Here is a 17,987-nt window from a genome sequence, read left to right as displayed (position 1 = left end):
CGCACCGACCTCACCTCTTTCGCCCTCACTTTCCTCTTTCACCGCCCTCTCTCCTAACCAAATTCTTACCCTAGTAACCTCTGCCCGTCCGACCACCTGCCCTCTTGACCCCATTCCATCACATCTTCTACAATCTATCGCACCTGACCTTCTTCCGTTCCTCACCTGTCTCATCAACAACGCTCTGTTATCTGGCTGCTTTCCCAATTCTCTGAAGGAGGCAAGAGTCAACCCCCTCCTGAAGAAACCTACCCTCAACCCTTCTGAAGAAAACAACTACAGACCGGTCTCTCTTCTTCCCTTTTTGTCCAAAACCCTTGAACGTGCTATCTTTAATCAACTCTCCTCTTATCTCCACTGTAACAACCTCCTTGACCCCCACCAGTCAGGTTTCAAGGCAGGCCACTCCACAGAGACTGCTCTCCTTGCTGTCTCAGAGCAACTCCACACTGCTAGAGCCGCCTCTCTCTCCTCTGTCCTCATCCTTCTGGACCTCTCTGCTGCATTTGACACGGTCAACCACCAGATCCTTATTTCCTCCCTTCAGGAACTTGGTGTCACAGGCTCTGCTCTCTCCCTTCTCTCATCCTACCTCGATGGCCGCACCTACCGGGTAACCTGGCGAGGATCTGTGTCGGAACCTTCTCCTCTTACTACTGGAGTTCCTCAGGGTTCCGTGCTGGGTCCCCTCCTGTTTTCGCTTTACACCAACTCTCTGACGATGACACCCAACTAATTCTCTCCTTCCCTCACTCGGACACCCAGGTGGCAGCTCGGATCTCTGCCTGTCTAACTGACATCTCTCAGTGGATGTCCGTCCACCATCTGAAAATCAACCCCGACAAGACTGAACTACTTCTCTTTCCCGGAAAAGATTCGCTTACCCAGGACCTGACAGTCAACTTTGGAAACTCCGTACTAACGCCCACTTTGACCGCTAAGAACCTCGGCGTCACACTCGACAGCCAACTCTTCCTGACTCCCAACATCACCGCGACAACGCGATCCTGTAGATACACGCTCTACAACATCAGGAGAATACGTCCCCTTCTCACTCAGAAGGCAGCGCAGGTACTGATTCAGGCTCTTGTCATCTCCCGCCTGGACTACTGCAACTCCCTCCTGGCTGGTCTCCCTGCCACCGCCATTCGACCTCTGCAGCTCATTCAGAATGCAGCAGCTCGACTGGTCTTCAACCTTCCGAAATTCTCCCACACTACTCCACTCCTCCGCTCTCTTCACTGGCTACCGGTGGCCGCCCGCATCCAGTTCAAAACATTGGTGCTCACGTACCATGCTGTGAATAGATCGGGTCCAGTTTACATCCAGGACATGGTCAAACCCGACATCCCAACCCGCACTCTCCGCTCTGCATCTGCAAAACTACTCGTCCCTCCCTCACTGAGAGCAAAACACTCGACTAGATCTCGACTCTTTGCTGTCCTTGCGCCGAAATGGTGGAACGAGCTCTCTGAAGACATCAGGACCGCAGAGAGCCTTCACATCTTCCGCCGCAAACTAAAGACACACCTCTTCAGACTCTACCTCGACTAAAGACTAACAAATTGTAGCACTTAAATTGTACTTGTAACGTCACTCATCTATAGCAAATTGTAAATTGGCTTATTTGAGGAAATTGCACTTGTTTCTTGTTCTCCTGAGTTTGTACCCTATGGTTGAATGCACTTATTGTACGTCGCTTTGGATAAAAGCATCCGCTAAATGACATGTAATGTAATGTACTTGAAAGTGTTATTTATTAACATTCCTTCAGGCGGATGTACATCAAAAAAGATAATTATGGAAATAATGATTTAATGGAGTGATAGAGAAATCTAAACATCCAAGTTTAGAGTCCTTTTTAGACACTACAACACAAACTGTACTTGTGACTGAGTAATTCATATTCTACACATGTTATTGGCACCAAGGACTTAGACCTGGGTGTCAGGCCCATACACAATCTGCCCATGGCACACGTCCAGAAAAGTTCAGTTGCTTGTTCTTCACAGGGCTTCTAAGGCAATGCTGGACTGAAACATTTATTACACATTTTTGTGAGAGGATGAAACAGACCAGAAGTATCTGTTGAGAAAGTATTTGACTTTCATGTGTACGTGAAAGGTTCCTGAAATAACCGAGTCAACGGTGCGCAGCAGCAGTAATTCTTTTGACTCCGGCAGCTTCTTGGATCAGTACTTTTCGAGGACGATGGCGATACCCTGACCCCCCCCGATGCAGGCAGAGCCAACGGCGTACCTGCCTCCTTGTCGCCTGTCAAAAACAGAGTTCATAATTAATATGACATAAAATACAGACAAATCACCTACTATATATATATATATATATATATATATATATTATGCACACAACTACTGCAATCACTAAAAGACAAAATTACTTGAGCTCATGAACCAGGTGGGCAGTGATACGGGCTCCAGAAGCACCCAGAGGATGTCCGATGGCAATAGCTCCACCGTTGACGTTGGTTTTCGCTGGATCCAATCCAAGGGCCTTTGCAACCGCCAGATACTGAGGGGCAAAAGCCTCATTCACCTGTGCAAAGCGAGTGACATCAGTGGCACTTAGTGTGGATCACACCCAGGTTTACTTGCAAAGAATACTGTTGCATTTTGTGATTGAATGAATATATATTACATTACAGGTCATTTAGCTGACACTTTTATCCAAAGCAACTAACATTACGTTTTTAACTCATGGTTTTTTTTTACATTTGACCGGGGAGCAATTAGGGGTCAGATATCTTGCTCAGGGACACTTTGACTTGGAACATGGGGCAGCCGGGACTCGAACCACCAACCTTGCAGTTCCCAGCGCGAGTTGCAGCGAGGTACACCAATGTGTCATACTAGTTATGTTCGCAGTTACCCATACATACGATCCAAAACAATTAAAATGTCCAAAATAAATCAAATACCCAGCAGCTGGTGCATGGAAGTTACATCTGTAAGCCTTTAGCCACTGGGCATTGGCTGTGAAATGTATGAGACATTCTGATGGAGGTCACACAGATAATTGTTTGACTGGAAACAAACCTCCACAAGATCCATGTCGTTGAGAGTCAGACCAGCCTTTTTAAGAGCTTCGGTGATTGCTGGGACGGGACCTAAGATGATTAAAAGACACGGCAATTCTTTCTTTAACAAACAAATGCCACAACATGTTATAGTCACCCATTCCTTTTAATTAAAAAGAATTAAATAAACATTTACAAAACGTTGGTGTCACATACCAATTCCCATAATGCTTGGGTCACAGCCTGAAACATGGTAGGACACAATTCGGGCCAGAGGAGTGAGCTTGTGTTCACTCAGCGCATCTTCACTTGCAAGGACCACAGCAGCAGCACCATCAGACACACCCTAGAGATCAGGAAAAGAGTGGTGGATTCAGTAACATACCGCCCATGGTGGCAGGCAGTAACAAAAGTTGCAGGAATGTGTGTTAAGTGCCCGTAACACACGTGCTGTTGAGGGCGTAAACCCACCGAAGCATTGGCAGCGGTAACGGTGCCTCCCTTCTTGAAGACCGTAGGCATTTTGGCCATCTGTTCCAGAGTGGTCTGTGGACGAGGGTGTTCATCCTGGGCCATGGACACCTTGCCTTTCCTAGCTTTCACGTCAATGGGAGCAATTTCCGCAGTGAAGTAACCAGCCTCGTGAGCTGTAAATAAAAAAGGTATGATTTAACTATCAAGAATAAGTAGTAAAGGTAATTTGAGAGGAGACCGAATATATCGAAAAGATATCTAACAAGAAAACCCATCTTACCTGCCTTCCACCTTTGCTGTGTCTGGTATGCATAGTTATCAACTTCTTCTCGTGTGATCTGGTATTTCTCTGCCAGATTTTCTGCTGTGATGCCCATTGGGATTTTGATGTGCAGGTCAGTCAGGCCCGCCCACAAGGTGTCCTCCAGCTGTCAGGAAGACGAGGAAAGTTTAAAATAAAGATCTTTGAAACAAAAGCTGCTGCAGTTTAAAAACGGTGTGTTTGGGGATTGCAGGGTAGAGAAAGATCAACAAGAAACACACCTTGAGATCGGCTCCGAACTTTGTACCAAATCGTACGTTGCGAACCGCGTACGGGGCCTGACTCATACTCTCTGAGCCTCCGCACAGGACCACCTCGGACTCCCGCAGACAAATCTCCTGCAAGCACACAAAGTAACAGGCTTTTTGGGGGATCAACAAAACAGAAGATGAGACACATAATGCGCATTTCATATATTGTGTGTCTACTGATGCATGCATAACACTATGGTTTTACTCTATATTTGTATTTCTGCCAAAATGTTTTCGTTGTTGGAGGAGGGCTTACTTGAGCACCATTGATGATGGACTGAAACCCAGATCCACACAGTCTGTTCACAGTGAGAGCAGGCACTGGGATCGGAACACCACATCTCAGACCCACATGACGAGCAATATAGGCCGCATCAGCTGAGCTCTGAAATTAGGCGGGGTATATGAAGAGAAATCAGTTAAGACCAAATGCAAGAGGACTAGTCGATATTTTCATTTTCATCTGTTAATTGTAGCTGTGGATCTGTTACCTGCATGACATTTCCAACGATGACACTGTTTACAAGTTCTGGAGCCACGGCCCCTGCTGCGAGGGCGGCTTTGGCTGCATGCTCAGCCAAGTCTGTTGCACTGTGATCCCTGAGCACGCCACCATAAGTGCCAAATGGAGTGCGCTTGGCAGCTACAACAAATACACCTGCAGAAAAAACAAACAGAGTTGTACTTCATACCACCCACTGGGTACTGGGTGGTGTCTGATTCAATGTCTGATGCTTCGAATCAGACATTGAACTGTTGACTTATGACATACTAAATGTCACGAGTAACAAAAGAAAGTGTGTTTAGTGTCTCTGTTGTATTTGCTCAAGTAACAATTTTCAAGTTAACAGGTACTACTTTAACATGGATGTTTCCCTTTTGCGTTACTTAACACTTCACTCCAGTAAATGTCAGAGGGTTATGTTGTACTTTTTTTTTTTTACTTCGTCACACTTATCTAAGATCTGGCTTTTAATTTTTTATGTTACGGTTTATTCTAAATTCTAGATTGAACTAACCTGACATAGTATTCTTCCATCTGCCCCTCTACTGCCTAGTACGGTAGTGGCCCAATATTTCTAATTTAATATTGTATTTGTAATGACAAAGTAATGTAATATTAAAGACAATGCACTTTTTTCAAAAATACGAAAATGCAGACAATTCTAGTAGAATAAACGAATCGATCGAAAGGTAATTGAGTGTAGGCAATCGACAACCTTTCACCTACTCGCAGGAACGCTGTGATTTAAATAACACATCTACTGACATATTTCAATATATTCACACAAATCCAGCTTTAAGAGAGAACATTATTCATCTTAAGGTCATATATATTTTAAAACAAATCGGCGAAATTAAGCCTAAAATGAGCAGTTTCGCCCTGCTTGGTTCGCCTCCTGCTGAACTGGAACATGTTGGTTTACCTCTGAGGAGTGCCATGATGATCAAACCACTGCGGTCAGGATCGAACTATTCGACAATAATCTTCTTGTGTGACTGACTGCTGAAGGAGTCTGTGGTGCATGGAAAGAAACCTGCGACCTTTTCTCTAAATACTTCTACCGACAACTTTCTACTCGTGGATTACGATTCGACAGAAATGTTATAATACAATTTAAGACTACAATAATATTAAACCATTAAAACGGATAATTCCTGGATATTTGTATTATATAATTACCATTGTATATACAAAGTAATCTATATTTAATGCCTTTGATGCAATTGTTCGCAGAAACAGAGTACACGAAAGTGCAGCCCTGAAATGATGAGCGGGACAGCTCCACAACGTCATCTTCTCGCGCCACGTCTGTCGAACAGCATCCTTGGGGGGCAGGCGCAGCCAGTATTTTAACATTTTCGACCCAGAGTATGCGTTTGAAGTGAAACATCGCACGGTAGAAGCATGTCTTGGGCTTTATCGCGCTGTCTCTGCAGGGTTCTGTCCCGTCAGAGCCCTCCGTCAAGGTGGGTGTTTGTAGTGCGAACAGCTAACAAGGTAATAATACATTAGCAACCTGGAGCTAACGTAGCTAAGGTTATTCATTAGAGAAATACTGCCAATCAGTACTGTGGTTAACAGCTACATGCGTAATAAATTCAAACTAACATGCCAGAAAAAACAGGATATCAAATAGACAGGGGAAACTAAAGCATACAATAGCGTTGTTTCATACATAACAGGCAACAATACCCTTTTGTAGTTACGGCATTTAACTACAGCTTTAACTCGTTCCCATATGTAATAACATAAGCCTTTGAGCTAACCAAAGACACATCAGCTCGACATGAAAACCGCTTGCTTAAGTCACAGATCCATATAATAGCTGTCATTACTGTTGTCAATTATGTAATCTTTCTCTTGTATCAATTCTTCAGAAAAATATTCTAATTTTTGCACCTTTATTTAAGATACAGTATTGTTGTTGTGAGGTGTGGTTGTAAAATGATTCCCTTGCCAACAAAACTGGTTCGCGTAACAGGTCATTAAAAGTGCAAAAAGTCAGAACCAACATTTTTGCACTGTGTGGTTTGTTGTTTTGCAGCTTCCTGTTGGCAGAACATCATCGTGCTGTACAGAGTCTTTGGTTTGCACCAATGAGGACACTGAAGATATCTACTCCCTTGAGGTATCAAGAGAGACAAAAGTCTCACAATGTCTGCATGTAAATTGTTTGATAAATTTCTCATTCGTCGGGAACATGCACAACTGAAACTCAACCAAGCAAGTAAGAGACAGTCTTTACATTTGAGACTGTAACCAGAGAGGAACAATGGAGTTCTTACCTCACATTGACCCAAACAGCTGAAAATCGGAACAATGAAATTCCCACACCATATTACACTTCATGTCACAGTAACAATATATATATTTCCCAGATTTATTTAGAAATATATCTTGCAGTTTAATATTCTGAAAGAGCTGTCCTTTGAATTGAAGAGCGGAACCCAAGAAGAAGAAGAAAGTGGACCCAAGAAGGGAGCAAATGTTGAAGGAGAGGATGAGGAAAAAGCTGAGGAAGCTGGAGAAGGTTGCACCTGAGCTCATCCCCATAGAGGACCTCATCACTCCGGCCAAATTCTTGGATGAAACAAGGTAGCACTAACTTCTCTGTCCCTGAACGGCGGCTCGCTTGCCTCAGATTCAGCTGGCATCAAAGTTCAAAGCTCTTGAGCTTTAATGTGTAGATTATTTGGGGTACTTAGGCTGACGACAGCTAAAAGCTCTAAAATACAGAGGTATACATGTGTTGTAAATTATACCACAACTCTCTCTCTCTCTCTCTGAACACCTCTTCAATTAACACAAATTGCTATTCAGCCAATCACATGGTTGCAACTCAATGCATTTAGGCATGTAGACGTAGTCAAGACAACTTGCTGAAGTTCAAACCGAGCATCAGAAAGGGGATTTAAGTGACTGTGAACGTGGCATGGTTGTTGGTGCCAACGGGCTGGTCTGAGTAGGTTACAAATTGCTGATCTACTGGGATTTTCACACACAACCATCTCTAGGGTTTACAGAGGATGGTCCAAAAAAGAGAGAAGATCCAGTGAGCGGAAGTTGTGTGGACAAATGCCTCGCTGATATATATATATATAAAATTATACATAATGTCTTACTATACCTCTTTGTTCTTTTCATTTAGTGCTCACTGACCTTGAAGTGCTATAATTTTGTTTCTTATTTTCTCTCAAAGGGAACGCTCTGCACCAAGGCTGTCATTTGAAGACAGCGAGGGTCGCGCCTTGCTGCTGAAAGAATGGTGTCGATACAAACAGGTCGCCACTTACAACACCTCCTTCACTTCAAGCTTTTATAGAAAAAAAGTTGCCCACAACCTCTGCTCTCACTTAGTAGTAGTAGAAGAGTAGGCTCTATGTGATGTGCTCGTCTGTCTTTGCGCCTGCAGGAGCAGCACATGGCTGAAGTGCAGGCTGTCGAGCTTGCTCTCGAAGCACAGAGGGAGGCGCTGGATGAGCTGAAGTTGGAGTCAGAGGAGCTGTACCAGGCGGCGCTGAAGCCAGACCCCCTTATGTTTCCTTTCACTCACAAAGGTCCTGTCTACACGCCGCCAAAGAGCAAGTATGAAGCTCCTGATGGAAAATACAATGACATTACCAAAGTGTACACACAGTGATGGACAGGGCTGTGTGTATAAGTGACCTTGTTTGTACATGATTACCCGACACATGCCTTCATGTGGAAGGACATGTTTTTTTTCTTACTTGATTTCTAACCTTACTGCTGTTGTTTCATATTTGTATCAAATTCATGGAAATTGTACACTGTTGTCTATTTCCTCCACATTCTAGTCTCCGTATAAATCACAATGCAAGAAACAGAAAATAAAAATACTTATTGATATCATATTTTTAATATTTTTCTGAAATCATTAAGCCTACCGTAATTTTAGGTAAACCACTTGGTACTGGGCTGCAGATAAAGGAAAAATAACATAACACAACCGATGAATTACCTTAATGAAATACATTTAATCTTCCAAATGTATCCGTAGCATTATTTGACCCAATATTCCTAATTTCTAACAACACAGAAAAACCAGAGTTAATACAGAAAATCTGAATGCAATTTGCATTTGAGCTTTACATTAGCATTGGAAAATGAACCATTTATTGGCACGTGTTGCAATAGCAATGCGTTTAGAGCTTGTAATTAGCTGGTGAATATTTACTCATCAGTGACCACTAAGTGTTTTCACACAGCTCAACACGGCAAAAAGTGACTAGTGTCTCTGTCAGGTGGTTACATTGACACTTTATGAGTCCTGGGGCTTGTCCTGGTTCAGTGGCATGTGCCAGTCTCTGGGTGGCTCTTGCCTCAGTGTCCACACAGGGGTGAAGTTATTCTGTTCTGCCACCCTGTTCCGCTCACTCGTCTGCAAAGCTTTCTGCAATAGAAATACAAATAGAATTGATTGGAATTTTAAGGTGTTTTTTTACTGTTATGTATTCCACAGGTCATTCAGATCCAGACAACGTGCATATATCAGTCTGATCAGAAGTTGAGGGAGTTAAATACTGTGACTTTCTGACGCTATACCTTGGATTTGGGGGCTCTGTGTTTCTCCCACTCTTTGCAGCTGTGGTAGTCCTCTTTCCACTGCTGGCAGGATGGCGAGGTACCGTAGGCGTAGTAGTGATGGAAACAGTTGGTCAAGCTTTTGCAGTGTTTAAATTCAGTCCAGTAGTCATCACAGTCTCGGGGTGGCTGTACAACAGACCGAATCAGGAATCACCACGAAGTCAACTTATTCACAATTTATGTTTTAGTCTACATATTTTAGCGGATACGTCTAACAAGGTCCTGTAAGATGTGAGGAAGAAGGATAAACCTGGGGGGGCTTAACCTGTGCAGCTGGGAGCATTCTCATTTATTTAATCATGTCCGATTTAAAACACAAGGTTAAGATATATTGGGGATAGTGGATCAATTGTCCAAAAGCAGGACGGATTTTCTAAAAAATCTCTTTAAGTAACAGTTAATACTGTTTATCACTTGTTAGAATGTTATACGGTTTACTTTAAATAGAGGAGAAAAGCAACGATTAGTCTGACAGCACTTCACTGAGGTTGCTGATCTTTATGAACATGAGTTTGCACTGTGGCTGACACCACAACCCTGTATATTAATGTGTCGCTTTCCATAAGGATGGATCTCCACGCAAATTAAAGTTTCTGACATGTTAAAATATCGTTTAACTGACATTGCTTTTTGCTAGCCAATGGCAGTTTAGCAACCACAGCTAATGTTAACCTTGCTATCCTCTTTCGTTGAGACTCATTTTTCATTTTTTTTATATTCACGAGTAACAGAAACAAGTTAGAGGAAAATAAATAGCTTGATTGAGGTCACAACACCGAAATTGTTAAATTACCCTCCACGCTCCTACTGCAGGCTGGTCCATTGCTAACAGCGATAGCTAACACAGAGACACAACTTCCGGTAACTACTTTAAAAATAAAAGCTCTTAAAAAAACTCAATTCACACTTAAAAAGAGCAAATGTCAAAATGAAACAAAACATGAAATAAAAATATATATTCAATAACATCCCTTGATTGTCATAACCACAATTGTGATCAGTTTGTTCCGAGTTATTCTGCATTTGATAAGACAAGAACCGGTTTTGTACAAATATGAGCATTTCTTTGACCTTTTTTGATTTTGGTGTTAGCACCAGTTGCTTATTACTCGTCATCCTGGAATAACTGGCCTTTTCGTAATATGCGTTCTTGTGTGGACTTTTGTTCTCGTGGACTCGTGAAACGTCATCAGTCGCAGCCCGAGTACCGTCCCAATTCTAAAGTCCGCGTCCGGCCGAGAACGGATGTGAATCGCACCGCCCATTTTACCAAGCATGCATCGGAGCAGGCTTGTCTGTTATTGTGAGAGCCAAATATCCCAGAATGCATTTCACCTGGGCCCTGTTCCTCGTACGTGGATAACTGAGTTTAGCCAGATAATTTTCTGGATGAGATGACGTAGATCAGGCTTTTCGGTTCCCCGAACAGGTTAGTCTAAATCACCATAGCAACACATCGAAAAACCTGAACCTGCTCCGGCGCAGTGCTATAGATGCTGAGGACAAGGAATCATTTATTTACAAGATTTCCCCGAGCCGAAACGTTACGTGATGAACACTACACGCTGCAGCCGAACATCCACTGTCCCGCAGACTGTCTCACATACTGTCCCACGGACTGTCTCCCACTGTCTCTCATACTGTCTCACACACTCTCTCATTTCTCAGTGTCTGACACACTGTCTCTCATACTGTCATGTCTGTACAATGCAGAGAACATCTGGACATGTCGTGCTCTTCGTAAAGTTCTGTTGCTTTATTTGTTGCTTAATAAACTTCTGAATGTTCCACATTTCACTGCTTCAATTGATCACATGTCTGATTATGAACAATGTATATATAATGATTCTCCCATAAACATCATTTAAAATAAATAAAGTTGTTATAAATGTTAATCACTAATGATGTCACCTATCTAACTGTAGCTTCCATGATCACTGTTTATTAGAGATTAAATACTATGTCAAGTACTAATGAGGTTACCTATCTTCATAATGTAGCCTCATTGATAACTGTATTATAGATATTAAATACTATGACGTTAATCACTAATGATGTCATCTATTTTACGGTATGTAGCCTCATTGTTCACTATATTATATACATACAATACTATAAGGGTTAATCAATATTAATGCGGAAACGCAGATGAGGTTCCAGTACAATGCCAATTTAATTTATTGTGATGTTTGGGCATCTAACCTGCACAAGGACCACCACACTGATTATCAGCCTCTTGATGTTTGAGTAACAAGACGACAAACGGTAGGTGTGTATGTGGAATGTAGCCCTATACAATAAAATAAACTGTTTGATTGTTGTTACTGTATCGAACCTCCTCTTACTTTATGAAACCATTATAAAGCTAATGCAGTGTGATGCCACACAACAGCTCTGAACTAAATGTCCACCTAAGTAACGTTTTATGCATTTATTCTATCCAATTTGAATACAAATGATATACACCTGTCAGTGTTTATCAGTTTATCAGCACAGCAAACTACAGCTGCTCCTCTTCATCTGCTTTAGAAAGATGTTCGACTGTATAATAGCTCTGATCTGATCCATTGAGATATTTTGCCTAATTATTTTATGACTTATAATTTACTGTGGTGCTCCATTATTATATATTATATATATATATATATATAAATGTATTATATATATATAAATATATTACATATATATAAATATATAATATATATATATATAATATATATATTATATATATATATATATATAATATATATATATTATATATATATATAAATAAATATATAAATATATTATATATATATATATATAATCATTTATTATTTCAAATGAAAACGAAACAACAGCTTGATAATAGTAAAATACTTAAATCAAGAACGATATTAAAATGTATTAGCAAGACCAGCTAATGTCAAGTCAGCTGCTGTCTAATTGCGGAAATTACCGTTCTCCGTTCTCCCCTACCCGCGAGTCAGGACTCACCCGAGTATTCTCGCGGGAACGCTAGTCCGTTCTCAGTCTTAGGTATTGAGAAAGGGCCCTGGACAATGAGACGGAACGCTTCTGCTTTTCTGTTAATGTGTATCAATTCCATTCAAGAAAAAAATGCCATTGGAACATCTTATTGTATACCAGTTTCATTATGAAGTAACTATATGCTACAACAAAGTATTATTGCAAATTATTCTTAAAATACAAAAAACCCCAATGAATTATTTTCCTTATAATAATTAAAAGAATACATGCTGAGCTATAATTGCTCCCATTTTATTATTGGGCTCTGGATAGCAGTATATTTAAAGTAAATGTAACAATTATGGAACGGCTTTGGAAATGTTGTAATATCACAAGTCCATAAGCTATTCTCTTTTTGGGATGTGTGGATAGATTATTCCACAAACTAGGCTGCATTTTAGGGAGTTTGGCTTTTGTGCCCAAAAATATTGCTTTCAAGTTTTAATTATATATAATCCAAGGTCAACAGCAAAAAGGGACAGAATCAAAATTCCAGTGCATCTGAGGGTCAGTTTTCTTTTTACTCGGCTGTCGAAGGTAACAATTAATATGGTGAGTCCGTGGGCATTATGCAGTCCCTCCACTTTAAATCCTTCATGGCTTTCTGCCCTTTTTGCGTAGTGATTGTCCTTCTCCAGAGAAGGCGATGAATCTGTTCAGGGCATCATCCTGGGGGGATTAAAAGGTATTTTTAAAAAACAATACACTGTAAATACAGCATAGTGGAATATGTACAAATGTGTGATGAAACCTTTCACATTTCTTACATCATCTACAAATTTCCTGGGCACAGGCCTCGAGTTTCTGATAAAGGTGATCCTGCCAACTTTGAACTCGTAGTTGGGGATGCCTCTGTGAAAAGAAAGTATATATATTTTAAAAGGGTTAAGAAGTTGCACTCAAGGCTAAAACACAGCTAGAATGGTCAAAAGTTCAGTGATGTTTTATGAAATAAAGATTGAGCAGGTGCCACTTGGTGTCCCCATACAGCCTGACATAACATTTTAAAAAAGATTTAGCAATTTGTTATATTGCCAAACTGTGAATTACATCTGCTCAAAGCAAGCTGAACATGTTCTCTATCTGACCCCCAAAAGAGAAGGATGTGGGAGAAGTGGGGAGCAACAAGCGGCAGAGTTTAATCCCTGGAGAAATCCAAGGCTGTGAAATAGATAGTTTGTCAACTAACTGTTTGTCAAGGACTTCACTAACATCATCATAGCCTTATGTCATTTCCCGCTCTGCTGTACCACAGTGGTCAGTAGTCACTGACCGAGGGGAAAGTAAACTCTGAAAGGTGTCACTCTACAATGCAACCTGCTGTGCTTCACCATGTCACATTGTAGGTCAAAACTCACACCAACCGATCTAGCAACAACTTTTTTTGTTTTGCCTAATATAGCCAAATGGACGATGGAAGATTTAGTGTGGATGCTAGCAGGCTTACAACTTTAAAAAAAAGGTCCTCAATTCTAAATTCCGAGCAAATTCTCCACACGGCCCTCAACATGGCTGAGCCGATGGCTGGGATATTACTGTGCTAATATGCTAACATCACATGCAGTGCTGACAGAGCAGGCAGTGCTAACCTGAAGATGAGACGACACTGTCTGCGCTAACCCCTGTATGAGCACAGTGAAGTGGGACACCGAGACGCCCAGATTGCAACACACTCAGAGTTTAAACAACTTCCTTCTCTGTTCAGGAGCCCAATCTATTTACATGGCAAACAGTTGCACTATTAATGCTATACACGTCTAATTTAGCATCTCTAAGTTACTAGCCATGAACATCTTCATACCCGTGTTTTATGTCAACCAAAATCTTAACAATGTTGCAGATATCACAAATACATCAACTATTATGTTGCAATATTGATGTGTAAAGTTCTGAATATCACCTTTTGAAGTCACTTGGGTCAAGAGGGGCAGGGCTTGGCTCTATGCCTTTTAGTTTGCCATCCAAGCGATTGCCAGAGCCGGTGAAAGCCTGAGAATAAGAGAAGGCTCAGAAGTCACATCAGCTCCACATATAGAGGCGTTCAGTGCGGTTTATTGGTTTCCAACCCACAGAAACATATACTCACTCTGAACCCCAGGTCCATGTCGGCGTAACTAGTTGGATCTGCTTCTTCCTCCTGTGAGGAATTGAGTTTTCAATCATATTATTGAGAGTACAAACTGTACATGAGGCTTCAGCGTTTGTTCCTTACTGTTGGTTCTTCCTGGTGCTGGGGTCGTCTTTCAGGCTCTTTGTAACCCAATGGGGCATCAAAATCCACCTGAGAAACAGAACGGAACACACATCAGAATCATTCACTGTAGTCTCTGTCGATGTGGCTACCCCTGCTTAAGAGGATCTTACGTTCATATCGCACTCAATGATAGACACGGCCTTGTCCGGCTTAGTCTCCATTACTCGCAGCTCATATATCTGAAGGAGCAACACACACACATTGGTAGTCATTTTCGTAGGACAAAAACAATAAAGACAAAAACATGTTCATAATTAGCCGATTTCTAATGAGTTCTTTCACCTTTTCGTTGTAGTTGATAGCTACAACATCACCAGTTGTCAAGCAGGCAAAGTTTCTCAGTGCATTCTCCAATCTGAAATAAAATGACCCACTTAGTCACTATAGCATATTAAAAAAAAGAAATGTGAAAATGGGCCAACGCTATGTTCCTCACTAATATTTCTTACACTGCTTTGGGGTTTGTAATGTCCAGAAAGTCAGGGCTCTGTGGCTGGAACTTTGAATAAGTGGCCACCATAAGGTTAACACTCTCCACTTGGACCAGACCTCCTTCTTCTAGAAGGAGATTCTGCATCATCTGCAGCCAAGACAAAGAAGCAAATGTCCGTGCTGCCTTGACGGATACAAAGTGGCTTCAAAATAAACAGAAAACAATTCTGACGTCCAAAGGGTTTCTTTTTCTCACCCAGTGTGGCAGGTAGCAGATTCCCTCATCTGCCACAAACTCCAGCACACCACAGTGTGTCATTCGGTCAGAGTTCTTGTTGGTCAGCTTGAACAGCATTGGATAGGTGATGTTTAGTCTGCCTGAATAAGGGAAAAGAAGCACAAATGGTAAGATGCACAGAAGGTCAACACAGGACCTTTTCGATAAAGAAGTGTTTTGTTTAACTTGCACTTACTGAGCTGGTCGAGGGCTGAAGGGGGCATTATTACTGAAAAAGAAACCACTTATTAGATGAGACAACAAATCACGCATCTTCTTGCAACATTCTCACGCAACATCTTTGCTTTAGAATGGAAGTCGTTTGGCCAGAGACACACTCGCATGGCTCCTTAATGCTTCGGATGGACAATGTCTACCTATGTGTACATTAACAGCACATTTTTTTTTACTAAAAAGGCTAAAACTAAAACAGGATCTTTGGAGTTAAGGCTGGCGCATGCTTCTGCGTCTGCGTCGTTGCGTAAACGCACTCGTTTCAATTCATGGCTCTAAAAGTCTTGCGTGTGTTGCAGAGAAATTCACCGCCAGAACAACAGGCGGAGTAACGTGTTTTGTTGAAGACGACCTAGAGAGTCACGTCTTTGTTTTTGGAAGTCGTTGGTTTGTTTATCCATTTATCATAGACACTGTTGCTTTTCACCCCGCATTTTCCTCCACAACTTTGTTCCTCTCGACCGGCTGATCGACGTTTGCGGCGATCTCCCTCCATGAATCCAACCCGCTTTTACAACCCGCCAATGACGGCTTGTATAAGCGGTCATATTTACGCATTTCTTCCGACTAAAGTTCTTCAATCTGATCCGTTCTCTCGTAAACATTCTTTGTTTTAATAATGGCGGTATTGTGCTATGAAAACGGAAATGTGAGACTCCGTAAAGGATGTAGTTAGCAGACCAATCGCAGCCTTGTGCGCTGCTCCCTAGAAAAATGGGTCGACGCACGCAAGGAGGTGTGAAAAGGCACGTAAGGGACACGTAAGGGGGTCTTGCGTCTGCGTCGCTCTGAAAACGCAGAAGCATAAACTAGGCTTTAGGGCCCCATGTAGAGGGATATTAAGCTGGGATTTTAAGGGGGGTTCCTTTGCCAATGAGAAGGTCCTGTAATTGACAATGTGTACAGATTTTAAAGGCCTTTGGGGCAAATTTATGATTTGGGGCTATAACAGGCTGACAAAAAAAAAAAAAAAAAAGTATTTTTAAGAGACTTTTATAGAAATTGTGCATTCTTATGTTTTACTTCTATGTAGCGTGTTTTAGTAATTCCAACCACATTTGGAATCATCACTATATCGATCCTGTTTTCTTTTCATGTATTTGTAGAAAATAAATTGTACTGTGTAAACAAATGTATTAACATCATCGTTATTACTCCCATTCAGTTAGTTCTTGTCATTTAACCTTAGCAGATTCAACAGGACTCAAAAGCATTATATATTTACAAAAAAAAATGTTTACAATTCTAGAGATTTTACAGGAAGTGTATTTAAGTATGAGGGGCACATTGTGTTGACAAGCGTACTTACTTTTCCCTCCTTTCTCAACGTCGGAGCGGTCGTTGGGACCTGCCAGCATGGACACCGAGTAGCAGCGGTACTGAGTGGAGAATCGGTTCTGAAACCCGCGAGACATCGGGTGGTCGAATACGTGGAAGGAAAACTGAAAAAAACCCATATCCTATTAAAATGAGAGGCGTTTGCGATGATTTTACGTGAGTTGGTAAAAATCCACCGAAGACTTAAAGTCCATCATGACAGAGCAGCTTTTTGCTGATGTCTTGTTGTTGTTGTTGGTTGCTCGTCAGCTAGCTAACGTTAGCTAAACTGCTCCAAGTACAATTAGTTTCGATATAACGTTGAGTGTATCACCGGCGTTGAGCCAAACGAGTGTGTCACTCACCATGTCGACAGTGTTGGTCTTTGGTTGTCAAACGGCTTTCTGTTCTCTTTCTTTAAAGTATTAGCGTACGAGCGGTTACTGTCCACTGTTGTCTTCACCGCTTCTTCCGGGAATGTACGAGTAGGAAATGACGACATGAGAGAAATGAGCCAATCACAGAGGCCCACTGAAACAACAGCTTTCTAGTTTTTAAATAAATCATTCCTTCAAATTCAGTATTTTGAGATTAAAGGAATGTCCATATCCGTAATATTAAAAAATGACGATTTTGCATTGTTATAAGTTCCTCAAAATACAGCACTTCATCCACAGCGAAGAGACGAAGCAGTCTGAGACATCCTGACTTTTAAGCCACTTGCATGAATTGGACAACGTTTACCTGATTTTGGAGATGAAAGAAGTGCCCGATGTCCAAAGCATTGCGTTTTTAGGTGCCATGTGATTCATATCGCAAAAGTGGCATTTTAATATTTAGGTTTCTTTGGACTTAATAATAAATACTTTGTGTTGATGGTTTCTAAAGTCATGCATACATTTTAAGCAAAAAATGAAAGGCCATTATTATGATCAAATGCTGACTATTATCAGAGCTAATTTCTCTCTAATTTCTTATTATCATGTGTTCACTGATGCTTCTCATGCCTGGGCCCTGTTCCTTGTACGTGGCTGGTTCATTTGAGCTGCTGGATTAGTTCATCATTCACCCCAGAAAAAAAGGCAGCTCACTTCCTCATTGATGAAGGCGCGATCAGTTAGATTAACGTTTTATAGGGGCAGACTTTAGCCGCGATGACGTCCTGTACGAGCGCTACAGAAGCTGAGGACAAGGAATCATTTATTTACAAGAAGATTTCCCTGTTACGTGATGAACACCACACGCTGCAGCCGAGCGTCCACTGTCCCAC

At 41.5% G+C, this 17,987-nt stretch overlaps 4 protein-coding genes across 4 annotated transcripts; 1 reads left to right on the top strand and 3 right to left on the bottom strand.

The window, feature by feature from the left end:
• Positions 1-1,735: 1,735 nt before the first annotated feature.
• acaa2 (acetyl-CoA acyltransferase 2) lies at positions 1,736-5,882 on the bottom strand. Its single transcript, XM_040196220.2, has 10 exons — positions 5,512-5,882; positions 4,576-4,742; positions 4,341-4,469; positions 4,055-4,171; positions 3,792-3,939; positions 3,509-3,684; positions 3,254-3,383; positions 3,057-3,127; positions 2,402-2,556; positions 1,736-2,274 (listed from the first exon to the last, which is right to left on the bottom strand). Exons 1-10 carry the CDS (start codon positions 5,525-5,527, stop codon positions 2,193-2,195), a joined length of 1,191 nt encoding a protein of 396 aa, XP_040052154.1. The 5' UTR covers positions 5,528-5,882; the 3' UTR covers positions 1,736-2,192.
• Positions 5,683-8,461, top strand: mrpl40 (mitochondrial ribosomal protein L40). The gene is made up of 5 exons (XM_040196231.2): positions 5,683-6,055; positions 6,634-6,717; positions 7,029-7,184; positions 7,789-7,870; positions 8,002-8,461. Exons 1-5 carry the CDS (start codon positions 5,994-5,996, stop codon positions 8,227-8,229), a joined length of 612 nt encoding a protein of 203 aa, XP_040052165.1. The 5' UTR covers positions 5,683-5,993; the 3' UTR covers positions 8,230-8,461.
• c13h22orf39 (chromosome 13 C22orf39 homolog) lies at positions 8,448-11,825 on the bottom strand. The gene is made up of 3 exons (XM_040196232.2): positions 9,988-11,825; positions 9,153-9,320; positions 8,448-9,000 (listed from the first exon to the last, which is right to left on the bottom strand). Exons 1-3 carry the CDS (start codon positions 10,015-10,017, stop codon positions 8,869-8,871), a joined length of 330 nt encoding a protein of 109 aa, XP_040052166.1. The 5' UTR covers positions 10,018-11,825; the 3' UTR covers positions 8,448-8,868.
• Positions 11,826-12,309: 484 nt separating this feature from the next.
• ufd1l (ubiquitin recognition factor in ER associated degradation 1) lies at positions 12,310-17,413 on the bottom strand. Its single transcript, XM_040196292.2, has 12 exons — positions 17,083-17,413; positions 16,710-16,842; positions 15,363-15,395; positions 15,146-15,267; positions 14,907-15,037; positions 14,740-14,812; positions 14,568-14,636; positions 14,416-14,484; positions 14,290-14,340; positions 14,104-14,192; positions 12,971-13,055; positions 12,310-12,872 (listed from the first exon to the last, which is right to left on the bottom strand). Exons 1-12 carry the CDS (start codon positions 17,083-17,085, stop codon positions 12,798-12,800), a joined length of 933 nt encoding a protein of 310 aa, XP_040052226.1. The 5' UTR covers positions 17,086-17,413; the 3' UTR covers positions 12,310-12,797.
• Between the last annotated feature and the right edge of the window lie 574 nt (positions 17,414-17,987).

Source organism: Gasterosteus aculeatus, chromosome 13, assembly GCF_964276395.1.
Source record: "Gasterosteus aculeatus chromosome 13, fGasAcu3.hap1.1, whole genome shotgun sequence".
In the NCBI taxonomy this organism is placed as follows: domain Eukaryota; kingdom Metazoa; phylum Chordata; class Actinopteri; order Perciformes; family Gasterosteidae; genus Gasterosteus; species Gasterosteus aculeatus.
The sequence above is the reverse complement of the archived record's forward strand: the minus strand, read 5'-3'. Positions and strand labels throughout refer to the sequence as shown.